Source organism: Phalaenopsis equestris, unplaced genomic scaffold (genome assembly GCF_001263595.1).
Source record: "Phalaenopsis equestris unplaced genomic scaffold, ASM126359v1 Scaffold234359, whole genome shotgun sequence".
Taxonomy (NCBI): Eukaryota; Viridiplantae; Streptophyta; class Magnoliopsida; order Asparagales; family Orchidaceae; genus Phalaenopsis; species Phalaenopsis equestris.
In genome coordinates this window covers 21,382-42,725 of record NW_018252277.1, presented here as the reverse complement: position 1 = coordinate 42,725, position 21,344 = coordinate 21,382, and the positions used below count along the sequence as shown (strand labels likewise).

The 21,344-nt window shown below is 37.4% G+C and overlaps 1 protein-coding gene across 3 annotated transcripts in view; it reads right to left on the bottom strand.

Annotated features, from left to right (window-relative positions):
* The window catches only part of LOC110038925 (uncharacterized lipoprotein syc1174_c-like), a 49,418-nt gene that overhangs the window by 15,732 nt on the left and 12,342 nt on the right, over positions 1-21,344 (bottom strand). For 2 of the 3 annotated variants that reach the window (XR_002295468.1, XM_020743852.1), the window contains exons 5-9: positions 20,964-21,140; positions 19,620-19,760; positions 10,397-10,585; positions 10,010-10,081; positions 9,274-9,374 (exon numbers count right to left, since the gene is read on the bottom strand). Coding sequence is in view for 2 of the 3 variants with exons in the window: in XM_020743852.1 (XP_020599511.1) it covers positions 9,274-9,374; positions 10,010-10,081; positions 10,397-10,585; positions 19,620-19,760; positions 20,964-21,140 (680 nt within the window). In the remaining variant the exon portion in view is untranslated. Of the gene's footprint in view, positions 1-9,130; positions 9,375-10,009; positions 10,082-10,396; positions 10,586-19,619; positions 19,761-20,963; positions 21,141-21,344 lie in introns of those variants that run through there. The other variant, XM_020743851.1, reaches the window with a different exon arrangement.

Sequence of the window (21,344 nt, the reverse complement as noted above, 5' to 3'; positions counted from 1 at the left end):
ATGAGTAATCTAGGGAAGAAACATTGGGAAGCTGTGAAGAGCAAGTCAAAGTCTGGTCAGCAAGCAACCTGCTGGAATTGTGGCAAAACTGACCACATAAAAATGAACTGTAAAAATCCTAAGAAGACGGAGAACGTCAGTGCTAACACTGTAACTGAAGAAGTGCAGAATGCATTATTACTTGCAGTTCATAACTCTATTGACGACTGGATGCTGGACTTGGGGGCTTCTTTTCACACATCTTCTCACCAGGAGTTAATAAGAAACTATGTTTCAGGTGAATTTGGGAAAGTGTACATGGCTGATGGAGCAACTTTGAACGTGGTAAAGATGAGAGATGTTGAAATTGCACTCTCTAACAGAAACAAATGGATCCTGCAAAAGGTTAGACGCATTCCTGAACTGAAAAAGAACCTCATATTTGTTGGGCAGCTTGATGAGGGAGGTCATTCAGTAGTGTTCTCTGATAACACCTGGAATGTTACTAAAGGAGCATTGGTACTGGCTCGGGATAAGAAGACTGGTACACTATATATGACAACTGGTTTAATTAACAAATACTGATACCACAGTTGCAGAGAGCACAACAGACATGTGGCATTGCACACTTGGACACATGAGTCAGAGAGGTATGAAAGAGCTTTAGTCCAGAGGCAAGCTACCAGAACTAAAGTTCGTTGATTTCGACATATGTGAAAGTTGTATCATGTGGAAGCAGAAGAAGGTCAGTTTCCTGAAAGGTGACAGAGTGTCAAATGCAGGAAAACTAGAACTGATACACACCGATGTGTGGGGGTCTTCCCTAGTGGCATCTCTTGGAGGCTCTTGCTATTACGTCACATTCATAGATGCCACAACATACAACATAAAGGTATGGGTTTACTTTCTAAAGCATAAATCTGATTTATTTTCTGTGTTCAAAACTTGGAAGGCTATGGTTGAAACAGAGACAGATCTAAAACTGAAATGTTTGAGATCTGACAATGGTGGTGAGTACATTGATGGTGGGTTCAAGGAGTACTGTGCAGCTCAAAGTATCAGAATGGAGAAGATCATTCCGGGGACACCACAACAAAATGGAGTTGCAGAACGCATGAACGGGACCATCAATGAGCGTGCTAGGAGCATGAGATTGTACGCAGGACTACCACCAACCTTCTGGGCATATGCGGTCAGCACTGCAGTTTACCTGATCTGCAGTTTACCTGTACCTGATCAACAGAGGGTCATCTGTCTCATTAGACTGTAAATTACCTGAGGAGGTCTGGAGCGACAAAGAAGTCAAATTTTCTTATCTTAAGACTTTTGGTTGTCTTTCTTATGTTCTAATCAATCCTGATGTACGTAACAAGCTTGATGTTAAGTCAAAGAAATGTTATTTCATTGGTTATGTAGACGAAACATTTGGTTATCGTTTCTGGGATGATCAGGATCGAAAGATTATCAGAAGCAGAAATGTGATTTTCAATGAGAAGATGATGTACAAGGACAAGACCAATACAAATTCTGGAGCAGCTCCTCAAGAGTCAGAGTTCGTGGAGTTCGACGATCTACCAGAGGACACAGAGTAGGACAGAGATGGGAATGAGGAAGAGAATGGGTCTGAGGCACCCATTCCTATTATTCCGCAGGCAGGTCCAGAGTCATTCACTACTCCAGTCGTCGTTCGGATGTCAGTCAGGAGCAGGCATTCGCTGCAGCGTTACTCACCAACTTTAAATTACATATTGCTGACAGATAATAGAGAACCACAAAGCTATGAAGAAACCTTGGCATATGAAAATTCTATCAAGTGGGAGTTGGTCATGAATGAGGAGATGGATTCCCTGCTGAGAAATCATACATGGGATCTAACAGAACTTCCCTCAGGGAAGAAGACATTGCACAACAAGGGGGTGTACCAGGTAAATACTGATTCTGATAACAGTAAAAGGTACAAGGCCAGACTTGTTGCAAAAGGCTTTCAACAAAAGCAAGGCATTGATTACTCTGAGATATTTTCTCCTGTGGTAAAACTCACAACCATCAGGATGGTCCTGGCTATGGTTGCTATCAAAGATCTATTCCTGGAGCAATTAGATGTGCAGACAGTTTTTCTTCATGGAAACCTTGAAGAAGACATCTATATGCACCAGCCTGAAGGGTTCGTGGTACAAGGAAAAGAAGATTCGGTTTGTAGACTGAAGAAGAACTTAGAAGAAGAGCTTGTATGTCTGAAGCAAGCTCCCAGACAATGGTACAAGAAGTTTGATAATTTCATGCAAAATGCTGGATACAGCAGATGCCAGGCAGATCACTATTGTCATGTCAGGTACTTTGACCATTCTTATATCATCTTGTTATTGTATGTGGATGATATGCTTATTGCATGGGCCAACATTGGCCAACATTTATGAGATAATGAGATAAATAATCTGAAGAAGCGGATGTCAGAGCACTTTGCAATGAAGGATTTGAGAGCGGCAAAATAAATCCTTGGCATGAGGATTTTAGAGATCGAGTCAAAGGCACATTGAGACTTTCACAGGCTGAATATGTGAAAAAGGTGCTTAGCATGTTCAATATGAACAAGGCCAAGCCAATTGACACACCTTTAGGCAGTCACTTCAAACTAAGCAAAAATCAATCACCCAAGACAGAGGATGAACAAGACTACATGAGGACGGTTCCTTACGCTTCAGTTATTGGTTCACTTATGTATGTTATGGTATATACCAAACCGGATATTGCCCATGCAGTGGAAGTTGTGAGCAGAAACATGAGTAATCCAGGGAAGGAACATTGAGAAGCTGTGAAGTGGATTTTGAGATTCCTAAAAGACTCTTCATAAACCCGTTTGTGTTTCTCAGGAAAGAGCCTAGAGGTACAAAGTTATGTTGATGCAGATTTGGCTGGAGACATTGACAGTAGGAAGAGTACTACAAGTTATGTTTATACTCTTGGCGGTACTGCAATGTAATGGGGCTCTAATCTACAGAAGACAGTTTCTTTGTCAACTACAGAGGCTGAGTATGTTGCAGTGTCAGAGGCTGCTAAGGAGATGATATGGCTGCAGAGTTTCTTAGCAGAATTGGGTAAGGAGGTTCAGAAAGGCACTAGCTACAGTGATAGCCAGAGCGTCATATTCCTAGCTAGAAATTCAGCATTTCAATCCAGGACCAAGCACATTCAGATCAGGTATCACTTTATTCGATCATTGTTAGATGACAGACAGTTGCTACTTGAGAAAATTTGTTGAAGCAAGAATCATGCTGATATGTTGACCAAGGGCGTTACACATGAGAAACTGAAGTTGTGCTAGACTTCAGTTGGTCTTCTAGCTTGAAGACAGAGGTTTTGAGTTGCAGAGGTGGAGGATATCACGTTTGAGGATAAGGTCGATGTAGTCAGTGTCCTAGTCTCCAAGTGGGAGAATTGTTAAGAAAGGTGGAGACTCGGTCCACTTCCTTGAATTGACAACCTCAACACTTATGAAAATTATTTAAGTTTATTTCCTTATGTATTTTGTTCCCTGCTATAGCTTGATGCTTCCCTGTTTTGTCATATAAAACAGTTGTCTTCTATTGACAGAAAGAATTAAGAAAAGCTTAATTAATTAATTAAGCTTTACCAGATTAATCTCCTGTCTCTCTTGTTGCTATAGAGAAAAAGGCAATGAATTTGATAGCTTGCCTTAATGGACTTTATATGGGTCATTAAAGCATGATTCCATGTTTTCTCTATGGAATCACGAAATTAATGGTTAACAAAATAAGTTGGATACTGGGAAGCTTTAAAAGGGGCTCACGATTACAGGGAAGTTGAATGACTCTCCAAACAGTCTTCTCTCTTTGGATTATACTCTGTCGTGAGACTGAAATAAAGGAATCACAAGGAAGTTTTTCTTTAAAAGTTGTCTTTCTTCTTCTTGATGTGCCTCTCGGTTTGATTCCATGTTTTCTCTATGGAATCACGAAATTAATGGTTAACAAAATAAGTTGGATACTGGGAAGCTTTAAAAGGGGCTCACGATTACAGGGAAGTTGAATGACTCTCCAAACAGTCTTCTCTCTTTGGATTATACTCTGTCGTGAGACTGAAATAAAGGAATCACAAGGAAGTTTTTCTTTAAAAGTTGTCTTTCTTCTTCTTGATGTGCCTCTCGGTTCAGAGAGAGAGAGAAGGTGAGGAGAGAGAGAGAGAATTCTTTTTTGTAAGTCGATATGGTCGACGGTGTAATCCTCAAAGCTAATAAAATCCTCTGCAACTCCGTGGGCGTAGGCAATTTACCGAACCACGTAAATCTTGTGTCGCCTTTTCTGGTGTAATTTTTCTAGATCTATTTTTTGTTTTATTGCCGTCGTTTTTTCACAACACTTCCCTTAATATATCTTCTTGGGGCTTCAATTCTTTCATCGGAGTCATAAAGAATAGTCAAGTAGCTCTCCTCGTCTTTTGGAATGTCTTTCTTGAATTGCATGGCCAATAGCATTTTAAGTTCCTGCCTCTTAGTCCTTGTTATTGATGCTAAGCAAGCTTGATTCCCTTTCATGATGCACATGCTATTGACAAAGGATATTTGGAACGCTCTTGATTGCTCCAAGAAGTTCATTCCTAAAATAACTTTAAAATCATCCATGGAAATGACAGAGAAGTCCAAGGCACTTGAGCACGCCCCAATACTGACCTTTACTCCTCTAACTATTCTATGGATTGATCTTTCTGTTGAATTGACCACCTTGATGGAGCCTCCTCCCTTAATCATCTGCAAATCTAATATATTAGCGAATCAATCCTCCTTGTTTGAGCCTTCACAATCGGGCTCTAACTTCATCCTTGCATTCTTGGGATAAAATTGTCTCTTTAGCTCTCTCTTGAAATCATTAAATATGGATATGGTGCACATACCTTTCTCGATATCTCCTCTTCTTCTTCACAACCACAACATGGCGATGTCTGGGAGATAAAGGGTTGCAAATTGAATTCTTGCAACTTCATCTGTAATCCTCATCGCTCCAAAGTATTGCTCAAGTATCCATAAGAAGTTATCCCTTCCTTCGCGTTGCGAGCTCCTTCAAAACTCTTTGATTTTGGATCGTCAATCATCTTAGCCTCGAATGTGTGATAGCTGGTGAGCGTCACTAGTGCCCTTTTGCATAGCGAGATGTCTCCACACATTTCCTCCAAGCTAGCATGTACGTCGCTCTTCTCGTCTTCATAAGCTCTTCATACTTCCTGGAGCCTGCCCATTAAATCCTCTTGCATTTTAGCCATTTGATCCCTTAAGGATCCCTCAAGTTGGAGCATCATACCTCTGATCGTTGAATGGATTATGATGTCCACTTCCTCGAGTCCATCAACCTTTTGGTCAAGATCCTCTATCTAGGCCTCCGGGTTATTCATTGCCTCCTCCACTAGGGCAAGGCGCGAATCAAAGTCGTGAATGATCTCCTTTGACCTCCCATGTGGTTTGGATACGACTGGATCTCGTTGCTCATGACGACCTCACCCTTGTTGAGATAATTCCACATCAGTGGCTTCAGACTCCATTACGTGCTTTCTAACGTTCTTTGACATACCTTTGAATCGAAACTCTGATACCAACTGTCACGGACCCACTTATCCCAAGTTAACCGTGCAGCTTTGACGCTCATCTTTAGTATTAAATCAACCTAATATCCCTCACAACAATTGGACTTATAAGAACAAAATACTCTAAGAAAAGTAAGGAAAAGTATTGGAGAAATGAACACTTCACTAAGAAAAAGAATTACAACACTTGAAAGTTTGGAAGCTTGGATGATTTCCTTGGATCCTTCCTTGGATTGTTACAAATGAGGAGAATGACTCCTATTTATAGCCTCATCCAAGCCCAAGGGAAACTTTTAGATTACATGAGAATAACCGAGTTTCTAGAGAGCACTTAACTATTAATATATACATACATAACCCTAAAATTTTCTAGATTATTCTTGAGTTCTCCTTGAATCCTTTCTTTCTCATGTTCTCTATAATTAGGTAGAATCTTTTAGAATAATTAGGTAGAATCATTTAGAATCTCTTGAACCGCTCTCTATAATCGGGTCTTCTCTAGAATTTTCCTTCTCATGCTTGCTTTGCCAATTTCTAAAGGATGGCAGAGCGTGACACCTAGCTTGCTTCCCTTATCCAACAAATTGCACAAAGGAGCTACTACACCAAACCAAGTCCCCTTAGTCTTCTTTGTTTGAGCATGACCCCACCCGAATTCCAACCCATTCCATCTACCTGTGTCAAAACAGTAATCCTACACTTTTATTTTCTAATTTGTTGTTTGCACATTGCATTGCAAATTGTATGAAAAAAGGGTATGGGTTTTACTTTTATTTTATTCTCATCGAGATTGTCACAGTCAACGCCATTAAAGCTTGAAAGGCATACCATTAGGGCAATGGGGTCAATTTTGAAAATTTCTACTCCAGAAAGCGCCTGTTCATGGGGAGAAATAACACACTCATTTGGAAAACTTTTTAAAATTGGGGCTTTAAAATTCTCGTCCGTGGGAAAAGCAAGTACTCATTTGTGGGAATATTGATTTGAGATCTAACTTTTTTGTGAATGTATATTGAAGGCTAGTTGTGTCTTCTAAGATCGAGAGTTAAATTTATATTTTTCTTTCCGATCGTAGTGTCTTACAACATTGACCGGTGTGTCTTTTAAGATAGGAAGATTGTCATTCACCCGTGCCCCCAAAAGGGAGCTGGCATCGGGAGGCTGTCAGAACTTGGGGCGATTTCATATTGTAAAACCACTCTTACACTGGATTTTCAAACTAATAAAATAAATAATTAAATTTTAAAATAAGTTGAATATTTTGAGATTTTAAAGTTTTTAGGCTCCTCATGTTTGAAAGTATTCAAAATTTTAAAACTATAAAATTTTAGGCTCTTAGGGCTTTAAAAATAATATCAATTTTTTGGTTTTTTCAAACTTGAAATTCTAAAATTTAAAATCAAAATCAGTGAGAATTTTTAAACTCGAGTCACGATGGTTCAATTAATCCAAAGTTGAGCTTTCAAAATTAATAACTTAGGGTTTACAATTAATCCAAAAAATTGAAATTTACAAATCTAAATTCTTAGCTTTGAATCATTTGAATTGACCTAAATATTAAATATTTGTACTTCCAAAAGTTAATACATCTGGGCCTTAGTCGAATTTAAAATTGAAGTATTAAAATTAGCAAGGCTAAGCTTAAGTTGAAATTCAAATACCCCAAATTGAGGAGTTAAGTTTGAATTAAAAAAAAAAAAAACGCCACCAAATTTGCAATACACCTACTAGCAAACAGAATGTGATAAAATGCTTAAAAATAAAAACTTATATCTATTTGATTTAATTCATGTTTTACAATCATATGAATTGCCTTAAGACATCAAATGCTCCAGCTAAAATAGCTTAAATACATAAATTAAATGCCCGCATGTGCTCCAAACAATATATTTGATGCACAAATACTATAGATTCGAGAACTTTGTGGTCGCCTTGTCTATAGGATAGAATTATAAGTCTCACCCCACCAGTCCAATCTTTCTCATCGTAAGGACTGGAGTTGACGAGGCTAGTAAGCCCAAATAAAGGTCTAAAACCTAAAATAAGAATTTACAAGTTCAAGTCACCTAACTTGATCTTATTTCTTGACTGACATGAGTCGACATGACTCATACCTTAAAAGTCTAAATTAACAAAACTAAATACCTCTTTCAAATATAAAATTTTTAAAATATTCAATATTTTGATATTGACTGAGTGGATCGAAAATTTCAACCGAAAAGGTTATTTTTTAAATTAAGATTTTCAAAGTAATTAACCAAATCTTCCAAGTAAAATTCAATCACTTAAAATTTAAAAGCAAAATTTATTTACCCTTCGCAACAGTTTATCGAGGGTGACAAATTTATGATTGACTTCATCTCACAAAGAGCTAATGTCATATGGAATGTACATCTATATTTAGAATCAAAGTAATTGCATGTCAGTAAGGACGTGACCTGAGACCTCTATCCACGTGGTTTCACCGCCAAATAACACCACAAAACAATAATTACGACCAGAGCCCTCTGACTGAGTGGTTGCTGTCAAATGACACAATTATATTACGGTCACGACCGCAACCATATGTTCCCCAATGATTTTATACTCTTGGAGTTGTGAATCATAAGGGTATAATTGATTGACGTAAAACCTTAAGTTAGCTAAGGTTAACTTAAATTTGTCACTTTAGACAAACATCCACCTTAGATCTACAATGATTTTTTGGACGACACAACTCATGGCTATTAAGAAGTCCTCTGACTAAGTAGATCAAGGATCACGATGACCCGGGATGACAAAACCATATGATTTTGATTGGGTTTCGTCTTTATTCCCCCACCATCTGCTTTAAACTTCAAGTGATGAATTGTACAACTTAAATTCTAAGTTTAATGCTATTATATGTTAAATATTTAATTTTTAATGTCTAACCTTAATCAAAAGTGTTCTCCCATTATCAGGAGGTGTAATAAACCATAAGGGTTTGCGCTTATTGAAAACCTCGAACCACATATCAAAAAGTCCTAACAAAATGAAGGTGAAATCTGTGAATAGCGTTATATCTATAATCCAATTTGTTTTCTGAAAATTCAAAGACCTAAAACTCTCTCAAAACAAAAATAAAATTAAATGAAGAGTTTCCTAGGGAGCGGTCGAAATTTTTGAAGCCTACAATATGTTGTTATATATTATATATATGCTATATTATAAGAAAATTGGTCTTACTTGTAAAGAAAGTAACATGGACAACCCTTTTGATTCACATTCTTTTATGAATACAAGCGCTTTCATTATAAAATAATTTAAAAACTACTTGTCCAAAAAATAAAATAAATAATAACTATTTGATATATTGGTGTGAGCAAAACCGAACAAATTTTATTTATTAGATATCGCCTGAATCGTAAAGAGCGTAATAAAATAATAATTATGTTTGTTATTACATTCTAAATGAATATCATGACATGCCTAAAAATATGAATTTGTTAGCTTATATTTTTTTAGAGATGTGTTAAGAAATATAATTTAAAAAAATTAGATGATATGAATGTTATTTTTCCTAATTATATAATGGTGGGTAATGGTAAGAACAAACAACAGGATGGTGATTAAAGCTTTGACAATAAAGAAAATTATGAAACTAATTGTAAGACTATAAGAAAAATTGCATTAAATTACAACGAAGATAAAGAAATTTTAGTAGATGAGAGTGAAGCGTACTTAATTCTATCAATTCCTTCTCTCCTGAGAGCATTCGGATCCACTCCCGCCTTATGTGCCGCGATAACTCCCACAGCTTCCCAGTAATTTTTTACCCTAACCTGCCAAGTGAGAATCAATGAAATCAATCTGAATTTCACTTTCGGTGGATTTTCAATTATATTTGCAGTAAAAGAAACAAGCAATTAAAAATAATCTATTTGGCTGAAAAATTGGACAGCGTTTTCCTACTTTTTTAGAATTTTTTCTATTTAGAAACTATGCAGAGTTCGTTGGGGCACTTTATGAATCCTGCTTTTGTTGTTAAAATTCCTTTCTATAGGTTTAATCTGGCGCCGCCACACTGTGTAACACTAGAATCAAAATGGAAAATAAAGTTTAAAAACAGTAAAAAACTAGCATTCAAACGGACAGGCTAGCTGTTTTTATCATAAAAGTTGTCCCAAACGAACATCTGAAAACAGCTTCTTAAAAAACTGATGGCTAAAACAAATCATTTGAGGCAGTTTGTGCTTTCCCTTTCTTTGTAATTATTTTTTTAGAAGATATAAATCAGATACAATCTCTCTTTTGCTTTACCAAAAATAATTTTTAAACGAATCTTGCAAAAATCAGGAAAAAATGTACAATATTCTATTTTTGCTGGCCACTTTTCCTAATACAAATGCGATAAAAAACTGTCCCAAACAAATAATTTTAGTATCGAGATAGATTTGTTAAGTATCAGAATGCATACCGCTTGAATTCCAAGCTTCTCAGGAGTGTCATCAAGTACCGTTTCATTCTCCTCAACAGCTACTAAGAGGGGCTGCATGCAAACAGTAACTAAATATAAAGCAGTTTCCTGAATTTAATATATTCAAATTCAACTTAAAAAAGAGTTAAAAGTGTCAAAATAGTCCCCTGCCTATTTACATAGGGTCATTCTAAACCCAAGTAATAAACGTGTGAAGTTTGATATGGGCTAAAATAGCTCTTGTTGAGAGTATTTCAACCTATATTAAAAGTCCTAGAACTAAATTGACACTTCTATAAACTCTGAGCCGCAAGTGACCCTGAGCAAAAAGACAAAGGACCATTTTGACACTTTCTCCTAACAAAAACACAACTATAACAAAATTACCTTGTTTCTTCTGCTGCTCCTGGCAAAAGCTAGAGCAGCATCACCCCCACAAGCATCAATAGGTAGAATTACACTGTCAATATCACCAGTGACTATACAGCCATCATTACAGGAACCTTGCCAGTCTACTAAATATTGAGGCGCTTTACTCAGTCCAGAAAGAACACAAGGCAGGAAGGTATATCCTAGCTATTGCACGCAACAAAAGAATAGTGGTGAGGCTAAGCATATACGTTATCATTGCATGGCGTCTCTCAAATAAAAGAAAGAAAATTAGATAGAAATATTTAGATGCATACCACTCAATTCTTATGTAATGTGTCTAACATCTATACTTCACTTTTTTTTACATACCCCACCTTAGCCAGGCAAGAAAAAATGTATTTCACCTTTAAAAGTAAAAAATGGTGGTATTTTTTATGTGATATGAAAGATTTGGGTGGTATACAAATTAAGAATAAAACTATATTGTTAGATATGTAAATACATAGGAATTGGGTGGTATTTATGTAAATGCCCCTATTAAATGATGCTAGAAGCATTCAAATCTTTTCGTTAGAACTAAAACATTCTAAAATATGATAAGAATACAGAATTAATGGCACTATTTTGCAAAATAATATTTACTCTATATATCTATCCAGTCTATGGAAGATGGGTGGCCCTTGGCCTCCTCCATTAAATTTGAAAAAAGTCTATGTAACTACGTGTAATAAAAGGCATTATCTCTTTAAATTCTCCTCCAAGAATTTAAAAACTCTTTGTCAAATCTCCAATAGAACGTATAAAATCATACAAAACCAGGAAATCTTCACACATACCATTGTATAATTTGTCCAAAAGATCCGCTCCAAGGTTGTTATTTACAAGATAAAAAAAGGTGTAATGAATCATCATCACAAATATCCATATTCAGCTGTTTGAATTTGGCTTTATGCACTCTCTTTTTTCGATCGTTCATATGAAATCAGTGTTGGAAGCGTTAAATTTATTCTTAACAAATCATTTTGAACAACTTCTATCCGTTATATTACATCTACACATCCTTCCCTAATGATTTAATGTGAATTTTATCTGCCAATTCAATGAGCAATTTTTCTGCCACCGATTGTATTCACTAACCGTATGTAATAACAATAAACAAACTTGCTTCGATGGATCAGATGGAAATATATTTTATTTAACAAATTGAAATAAATTTTATTTAACAAACCTTATCATAATCAAACTGATACTCTAAAACCAAAATAAATTGAAGCCTATATGCATTACTAACCCATAAGTTTATTGTATGACTCGTTAATTTGACTTATCTTTGATTAAAATAAGTATTAACATCGTTTTTATCATAAAATCAAAGCGCTAGAAGGCTTCTTCTCCAAGTATTTAAAAGTGACGTGGGCCATCTTAGAAGTCTACATGTTAGGCAAATTACTACATCTCTTTCAATGCAAATCAAAACGAATATAAGAGTCGCTCCAAATAATATATTAAAAGTAGCTTAAAATAGTTGTTTTTTTGCAAGAAATATTAATTAGAAAAACCACATAATAATTAGATTATACTCCACAAGAACAAATTATGTCAAATTTGGTCTAGTTGCAGCCACAAAAAAAAAATCACAAAGTATGTAGATGAAAACAATATGAATAGAAATCATAAAAAAAAGTCATATCCCATGCCTACCAAAACTTGCACCACTCTAAGAATCCACATTCAATAACACAAATTCAAAACAGAATCCAAATTTCACTAAACATTAATATGATTTTTAATATTCTTTGAAAGTAGTATTTATAGTTAAAAAAACTAAAATAGTTTCTCAAAATCTTAGAATATGGCCAACAATTGTATTTTCTGTGATTCAACTAAAGAGACTTCTAAGTTCAATTATAGTGCCAAAAAACTCCTAATCCACAGCCAAACAACTTTCCAGAGTTCAACTATAGTGTAGCATGGCCAAAATCAGTAACTTCCTAATTTATGCAATAAAGAGAAAAATACGGAATCCATAAATAAGGAATTGACAACCAACAGCAACAAGCAGTAAGTCATACATAAAAGGTAACCTATAAACAGCCACATAGGAGAATAAAAATAAACATGCGATCATAGGTATGTTATAAAACTAGACTAGAAAAATAGAAAAATCAGAAATAAAACTAAAGCAAAAATCAAATACTTGGCAGGAAAAACATCAAGAGCGTACACTGCATTTCCATTAAGTATAAACCTTCAGATCTATATCAAATCTTCCTAACTTCAAAACGAAAAAAAAAAAAGACTAAAAAAAATGAGCATTTGATGTTCATCAACTATAGGCAGATTTGTCATACAATTGGATAAGGCATATTTGATATCCACCATTAATAAGGGGCGTAATCTCATCATTTAGAAAAGTTTCGTGAATAACAAGATCTATCTAATATAGTCTTGGGTGAGAAATGAAATCTACACAAATGCATTGAAAGCTGAAATAATACCAAACTTCGACGGATTTATAATTTATTTGCACTTTTCCAAATGTTTTGTATGATTATGTATGATATAGCCTATTTTGCAATTAATTTCTTATTCAAAAGAAAATATTTTAGAAATCAAATATATCACTATCTTATCACATTGTTTGAATTTGCATAACACTTATTTATATAAAAGGAATACTTATAATTACCAAAATTAATAGTTAATTTTTAGGTAATATCTTCACGAAAGTTGTGCATGTGTTATGACCAGGGATGAGCCGGTAAAGCAACCCAACCGGCCCACCGCAATAGCAAGTGAGCCGGTCTTTGATGCGAAGAGAGGCGGCGCGGTCAAGAGCTGCGGCAGAAGAAGACATGGAGCAGAGGGGTCCACTAGAGCCATAATCACATACTCAAGAAGGAGAAATTAAGGAGCCTAAAGGGAAAGTTCGGAAGGAAAGTTTGAAATGCTGTGGGAGGATTCAGTTAAGTGGAATAACCTAGGATTTGTTTTATTTATGCATGTTTTGTGGGCTGCGGTGTTTTTCTTCTACTTGTGGTGTTCCTAGCAACATTTAGGGTTTTGGGAGAGTCGATCTACCTCTCAAAAAGTAGATCGCCATTATATCTTGCTTGTTTTTATGTGTGTTTTGTAAAAGTAGCCCTTATTTGAATTGTTCCCATCTATCTAATGTCGTTTCGTCATTATTGTTTGCTGATATTGGTTCCGAAGCATATCAAATTGGTATCAGAGCCTAGATCTTAGTAGGATAACAACAAAGAAAGTAGATTTGCTAGAAGGGAAGGTAGAGCAAATCACATCCGAAATGGAAGATAGGTTCACCACCACGGAGGACAAGTTTTCTTCTATTAAAAGTCCAATGGAGGACGGATTTGAGAGCATAGAAGAAATGCAAGAGATAATGAAAAAGCTCATGAAGATGCAATCCAAGGCCATGTCGATCGCTCCAATTGCAAACCCTAACCAAAAGTTGATCAGAGAATCCTTGACAAGGTCAAAAGAAAATGAGATCGAGAAAGAAGACAACGAAGAAGACATCATCTACCAACAAGAGCACTATCCTAGGACTCCGAGAGGAGAGAGAGTGAATACTTCTGAGGGAGGGGATAGGCCGAAAATTAGAGGGATGGTGTAAGAGGCACTGAAGAGCAAGATGGAGGAATGAGAGAATTAGAAGTTGGATATGTCTATGGCTGAAGAAGAGAATTCCAACCTAGATACATGGGAGGAAATACCAAAGGAATAGGAGGTTGGGTTGGAGATGCATTGGCCAAAAAGCTGAAAATGTCAATCTTCGAAGAGGTATATGCACATGAGTGGGTGTATCGGGTAGAGCGATACTTTGCAATCAATGGGTTAACTGAGAAAGAGAAACACATGACAGTGAAATTATGCTTGGAGAGAAAGGCTTTAGCGTGGTTTCAGTGGATGGAGGCATGGTATCCGATGCAGTCATGAGAGGAGTTTAAGGATTGCTTGTTGGAATGTTTTCGAGTAATTCGGGAAGGAGATCTGCACGAGCAATCATATACTCTAACTCATGAGAGGACGGTTACGGAATACCGAGAGAAGTTTGAGCTCTTGTTAGGAGAGGTCGAGAGAGATTTTTGCAGCAAACAGAACGGGAACTTCTTGAAAAATCTAAAGCTCGACATACGAGAAGTCACATCCGCCCTTTCAGACCGCGAGGATTAAGAGAAATGATGAAGCTCGCCCAGATGATGGAGGATAAGAAACATGTGAAAAAGAACATGTGAAAAAGACCAGCAAAGGTGGCAACACCGGAGGATTCTACAAAAAGACCTTGACAGCTACGACACCGAGGACCCAAACCGTGTCATTTCAGAAAGAGACATCGAAGAAGAAGAATACAGGGACTTGTCCCAGAGATAATTTCAAGTTTCTCACAGATGTAGAAGTGCAGGAAAAAAACAAAAGAATTATGTTACCGTTGTGATGAGAAATATATCCCAAGCCACTGTTGTAAGGAGCACGCCCTGCAGATTCTTTTAATTTATGAGAAGGATACAGAGAGTAGGGATCAGAAGAGGAGGAAACAGTGGAGGAGGAGCATCTGCATTTGGATGTGGCGGAGGTGTCCCTCAATTCGGTGATGGGATTTACTCTGAATCACACCATGAAAGTGAGGGGGTGGATCCGGAAAAAGCTGATTATGGTGTTGGTAGATAGTGGGGCCAAACATAACTTTATCTCAAATAAGTAGTGGAGAAGCTAGGGTTGGCGTGACTACATGGAGTTTCAGCGTCATGAAAGGAATAGAGAAGGTAGAGAGAAGTGGGGAATTTGCAAGAGGTTGATTTTGACACTATATGGTCTACAAGTGGTGAACTTTTTTCCCTTATATTTGGGCAACATAGATGTGATTTTAGAGATGAAGTGGTTGCAAACACTGGGGAAGATAAAGGTGGATTGGAAGTCCTAGCGATAGAGTTCCAAGTGGAGGGTAGGAAGGTGATGCTGAGGAGATGCTAGTTTATTCAAAATTATGGTTTTGCTAAAAACAATGGTCAAGTCAATTCAAGTAGCAGAACTGAGCTACTTGGTGGAGTTGCAGACATTGAAGAGATTCGAGATTCAAAGTTGGCAAAGTTTCTTGAAGGGGTCCAGCAACTCCTACAACAATTTACGAATGTCTTCCAACAGTCAATCGAGTTACATCCCTCGAGGGAGCAAGAGCACGCTATTACATTGAATGATGGTTTTCCCTCATCAGCATCAGACCATACAGATTCCTCCAAATCCAGAAGGATAAGATAGATAAGCTGATCCGAGAGATGCTCGATGTCAGGATTTTCAGGCCTAGTGTGAGTCTTTTTTCCAATCTCATCATATTTGTGAAGAAAAAAAGATACTAGTTGGAGATTATACATCAACTACTGGGTTTTGAACAAGGAGATAGTGTTGAACAAGTTTTCTATTCATGTGATTGATAAGTTATTGGATGAGTTTTATGGGACAATCATTTTCTCAAAAATTGATCTTAAATCGGGATACCACCAGATCAGGATGAATCTTCGGATGTGTACAAAACAGCGTTCAGGACATATGAAAGACATTATGACTTTTTTGTGATGTCGTTTGGCCTCACCAATGTCTCGACGACATTTCAGTCCCTTATAAATAGGATTTTTCAACCTTACCTTCAAAAATTTATCCTAGTCTTCTTTGATGACATCATATTCTACAGTCGTACAAAAACAAAGCATGTGGGGCACCTAAGGACAGTCCTGGAAATGTTGAGGGAGTACCAGTTGTATGTCAATTTAAAGAAATGTTTTTTTGCATAGTTACAGGTGGAGTACGTAGGACATGTTGTGACTAAAAAGGGAGTAGCAGTGGATCAGTCCAAGATCAAGGCTATGGAGGACTGGCCCTTACTAAAGAATTTGAAGGAGTTGAGAGAAGCCCTCTATTACCGGAAGTTCGTGAGGGGATATGGCATGATAGCATGGTCATTGACGGAACAATTGAAAGATAATTTCAAATGAGGGGAAACAACAACCCAAGCATTTAAACATATGAAAAGAGTCGTGACTAGTGTTTCAGTATTATCACTTCCAGATTTTAGTAAACCGTTAGTGGTAGAAACAAATGCATCAGAGTATGGTTTAGGAGCAGTGCTCATGTAATACCAACGACCGATTGCCTACTTTAGTTGGGTTCTTATTGCCAAAGCAAGACTAAAGTTAGTATATGAACGTGAATTGATGGTGATTATCTTGGTCATTCAGAAGTGGCGGCCCTATCTGTTGGGACTACATTTTCTGGTCAAGACAAATCAGAGTTTAAAGTATCTTCTAGAGGAGTGGATGGTAACTGAGAAGCATCAAAGATGGCTATCCAAGCTACTGGGATATGATTTCGAGATTCAATATCGGTCATGATTGGAGAACAAGGCTGTCGACGCACTATCGAGAAAGTTGTAGGAACCCAATTGACGGTCCTATCAGTACTCTTGATCCTAGATTGGGAAGTCTTGAGACAGAAAAGCGAATGGGATGAGGAATTAAGGAAGATAAGGGCCGAGTTACTACATGACCCGAGCAGTAATCCAGGATATGCATTAATACGCCAACAGCTGCTCCACCATGAGCGATTTGTGCTACCCAAGGCGTCAAAATCTAGTCCCGGATTATTACAAGAGTTTCATGGCAGTACGATTAGGAGACACTCATGGCTACAGAAGAACTACAGTCGTCCAGCGACACAATTACTTGACCACAGAACCAGGAGGTTTACTACAACCATCAACATTATCGGGGAAGGTTATGGAAGAAGTGACGATGGATTTTAATGAGAGATTTTCATAATCAAAAGGGTTCACGGTAATCCTGGTGGTCGTGGATCGCCTGAGTAAGTATGCAAATTTCGTCCCCTCAAGGTACCCCTACACTGCGGTCTCAGTCACACCGGTATTTATCCGAAAAGTGGCCCATTTGCACGGAGTGCCGGAATCGATAGTATCAGCTAGGAACAAAGTGTTCCTCAACCACATCTAGAAAGAGCTATTTTGATTGCAACGGACAGTCCTTAAGAGAAGCACCACAAATCATCCCCAGATCGATGGGTAGACAAAGGTGGTCAGCAGGAGTGTGGAGACATAACTATGTTGTTTTGTATTAGATATGTCGAAGCTATGGGTCAAGTGGATTGTGTGTGTCGAATATTGGTATGATACATTGTACCACATCGCAGCACAGACAACCTCATTTAAGATATTGTATGGGTGGGATCTACTTCACTTGATACATTATGGGCATAGCGCTAAAACAATATCCAACGTCGATCAATACTTGGAGGAGAATGACGGGATACAAACAAAGCTCAAAGGGCATCTAATGAGAGCTCAACAAATCATGAAGAAGAAGCGGATGAACACGGAAGAGATGTGCAGGTTGAACCAGGGAACATGGCCTACTTGAAATTGAGGCCCTACCGACAAAAGACGTTGGTCTGGAGGTGCGAGAAGCTTTAACCACGAAACATTGGATCTTATGAGGTAATGATACGCATTGGGGCAGTGACTTACCGCTTGAGGTTTACCACCGTTACCCTCAGTACACCTGGTCTTCCAGGTATCACAACTAAGACATGCGATTGGAGACCATACAACCTCGTCTAAACTACCCCTGATGCTAACGAAGAACTTGGAGGTAATTCTGGAGTCGTTAAAGATCGAAGGACTGCACCGAGGAGTAAGGTGAGCAAATAAGGTATTGGTTAAGTGAAAAGGGTTGTCATATTATAAAGCAACATAAGAGCCTTACCAGGTGATCCAAAAGGAGTTTCCATCAATCCACCTTGAAAACAAGAAACTTTTTTGGGAGGAGAGTAGTGTTACGCCAAGGGAATACCTGGTCCCTCCTGGACTAGCCGAACGCAACCCAACCGACATGCCACAACAGCGGGCAGGGCTACTAGGGCTATAATCACATACTTAAGGAGGATAAATTAAAGGAATTTGGAAAGAAAGTTTGGAAGGAAATTTTGAAATATTGTGGGAGGATTTTATTGAGGTGAATAACCTATGGTTTGTTTGTTTTTTTATGCATGTGTTGTGGGCTTCGGTATTTTTCTTCTTCTTGTAATGTTCCTAGCGACGTCTAGGGTTGTGGGAGAGCCGATCCATCTCTCGAAAAGTAGATCACCATTGTGTCTTGTTTGTTTTCATGTATGTTTTGTAAGAGTGGCCTTATTTGAGTTGTTCCCATCTATCTATTGTCATTTCGTCATTTTTTCTTGATGATTTTGGTTCCGGAGTGCATCAATATGTCACTCAAATGATGGTGCAAACTCAGTAGTATTGGATGCAATAAGAGGTTTTATTAAAAGCCACATTTTTATCAACAAGCGCAATTAACAAGGATAGCAAAAGAAAAAATACATACAACAAAAAAAAGATAGCATAAAGCACACGCAACCATCTGAGTCCAAAAACATGTATGATAAAAATATTTGTTAACATAAGAATAAAAAGGGTAGCCCATGCAATAAATATAAGAATAAAAGTTCTCTTTTTTAAAGATATTATATAACAACGCGTCTCTATAATCTATATGATAAAAATAATTGTTAACATCCATTGCATTATAAAGAATTCCTTTTAGCTTTCTGGTTCAATCTTTACAATATCCAATATAGATCTCCAAATCTCTGAAGTTGTCTTATTTGAAACTAAAGTTTTATCCTTGTGCATCTACTTTAGAACAAACTCCAGTTCACTTATTGCCCACAATCAATTCCCATGTTATAAATCATAACAAATTTTATTGGATAACAATCTTATTGGTCAAACCCAATTAGTTTCTCTAAATAAATAGAGCAGTCAATACATGCATTAAACCCCTTCAATACAAAATTTGAATTATTGATGAATGTGCAGTAATACAATCGTTTTAGAGAGGTTGTTTCCTTGATTCTAAACAATTTTCTCCAGATCACAATCAAAGAAATCTAACCATCACTAAGAACTCGTTGTTGAACATAACTTATAACAATAATACGATACTCAGATATGTAAATACATAAGAATTGCGTCCCCCATATGTAAATTTCCTTGAACTTGTTCCACTCTGTTAAACGTATAAATTCAAAGGATATTCTGTTCATGAGTTGCAAGGAAAAAAGCTCAAGATTCAGAAACTAAATTTCATCTCCTTGAGTCAAGATTCAGAAACTACACAGAATTAAAGGGTAAAATGATTTCTTTACTGACCTCTTCTGCAGCAGACTTTGGGGACAGTGATGAGCAGAGAGGAGCAGGTAATATTGCAGGTGAATGGGCACAAGGAATCTGAAACTTTTCCACAATAAGATGGCTAATAACCGCCTCAACTCCAGCCAAAGAATCTATGCCCTGCAAAATTTTATATTAAACAAGAAAATGGTTCAAAATTAGGCCCAAGAAAAGTAAGGTTTACAACGACGACTCTTCAAAACAAGAAATAAATGCTAACAAACAAAAAAGATACACTAGAGCGACGGCAAAGGGGCGGGTGGTGGCTGGCCAGCAGGTACTTACGCCTGTAAAAGGTGGTGGAGACAGCAGGGTGGTTGGAGGTGGGTTGCAGTTTTGGACAGCAGGAAGGAAAGGGGTGGTGGCTGTAGATGAGAACAGAGCAGGGGATTGCTTTGGCAGTAGGATTAAAGTTGGGAAGGAGCTGCGTGCAGGGTCAGCAAGGTTGTCATGTGAGAAGGTGACAGGTTGGAGCAGTAGATGGAAAAGCAAGTTACGGGATGGCTGAAGGGTTGCGGGTGGAACTCGAGACAGGTGGGAGAGGGGGCGGCTCAGCAGGTAAGATAGGGAAGGGGTAGCGACACTGATATGGAGCAAGCATATAATTTACAGCAGGAGGTGTAAGGCAACAATGGCAGAGAATGAGGTCAACAGGAGGTTGCGGAGGGAAGTGGGGAAGGATGGCAATCCCGCGGTGTCGACTTACAGTAGGAACACCCCTCGAAACTTTGAAGAAGATCACCACCTCAGAGGAGTTACAACCAGAGCACCTCATCGACATCAAATAAAACCCGAAAATGAAAAACAGCCGCCGATAACTAGCTTAGACATAAACACAGCAAAAACCAAACCCCAAATAACATTAACATATATTTATAATAGGCGAAATAGGGGGAGGGGGAAAATACGGCACATGCTGCCCATTAGCCTCAACCAACTGAACCAGCCTTCCTGCTGGACTGCATCCCTTGCAGAACCAACATGTTCAGCCCAAAAACAACTGTGTCACATGCTTAGTTATTTTTAAGATCAAGCTAGTTTGTTTTAAAAATAAAAATAAAAATAAAAACAGGGAAAATATGGACTAAACAAATATGTTTTTTTAAATAAAACCAAAAAAAAATTTTAAAAAAAATATAGTGATTCCAAACAAGTCCCAAGTATTCCAAAAGAAAAGCGGAGAAGGAAACTTTCAAGTAAACTACGGATAAACATTGGCAAAATATTACACTATAAATTAGTATTCGAGTAATATCAATCCCACATTAACCTTTATGGCAGTGAAACGTCTTAATAGAAGTTTAAATGGAAGTTGAAAGTTACCTTTCCTTGCCGATAATCTTCCATTTCGTCTAAGTCATCATCTGGAAAACGCCCAACAATAGCTACGGCATTTACATGTGAACGATTGACTAAAATATCAACCGCCCTAAGTAAAGAATCAGGGTTCTTAATCCTCCCCGTTGACTGCCCACTCTTGGGGTTGACCCATTTTTCAACCTACAAAATAATGAGAGATGTTTAAGTTTCTCTTTTAAGGCCTAAGGAGATTTTGAGTTTTCTTTTTATTCCTTTTTAATGAAGTTGATAAAGTTACACAGTAATTCATTTTTGTTTGATATGAAGTGAATTCAAGGACTACAAAAATCATGGTTCAATTTCTTCATGGATCTGCTACAAATATCACATTAGTACAATACATTC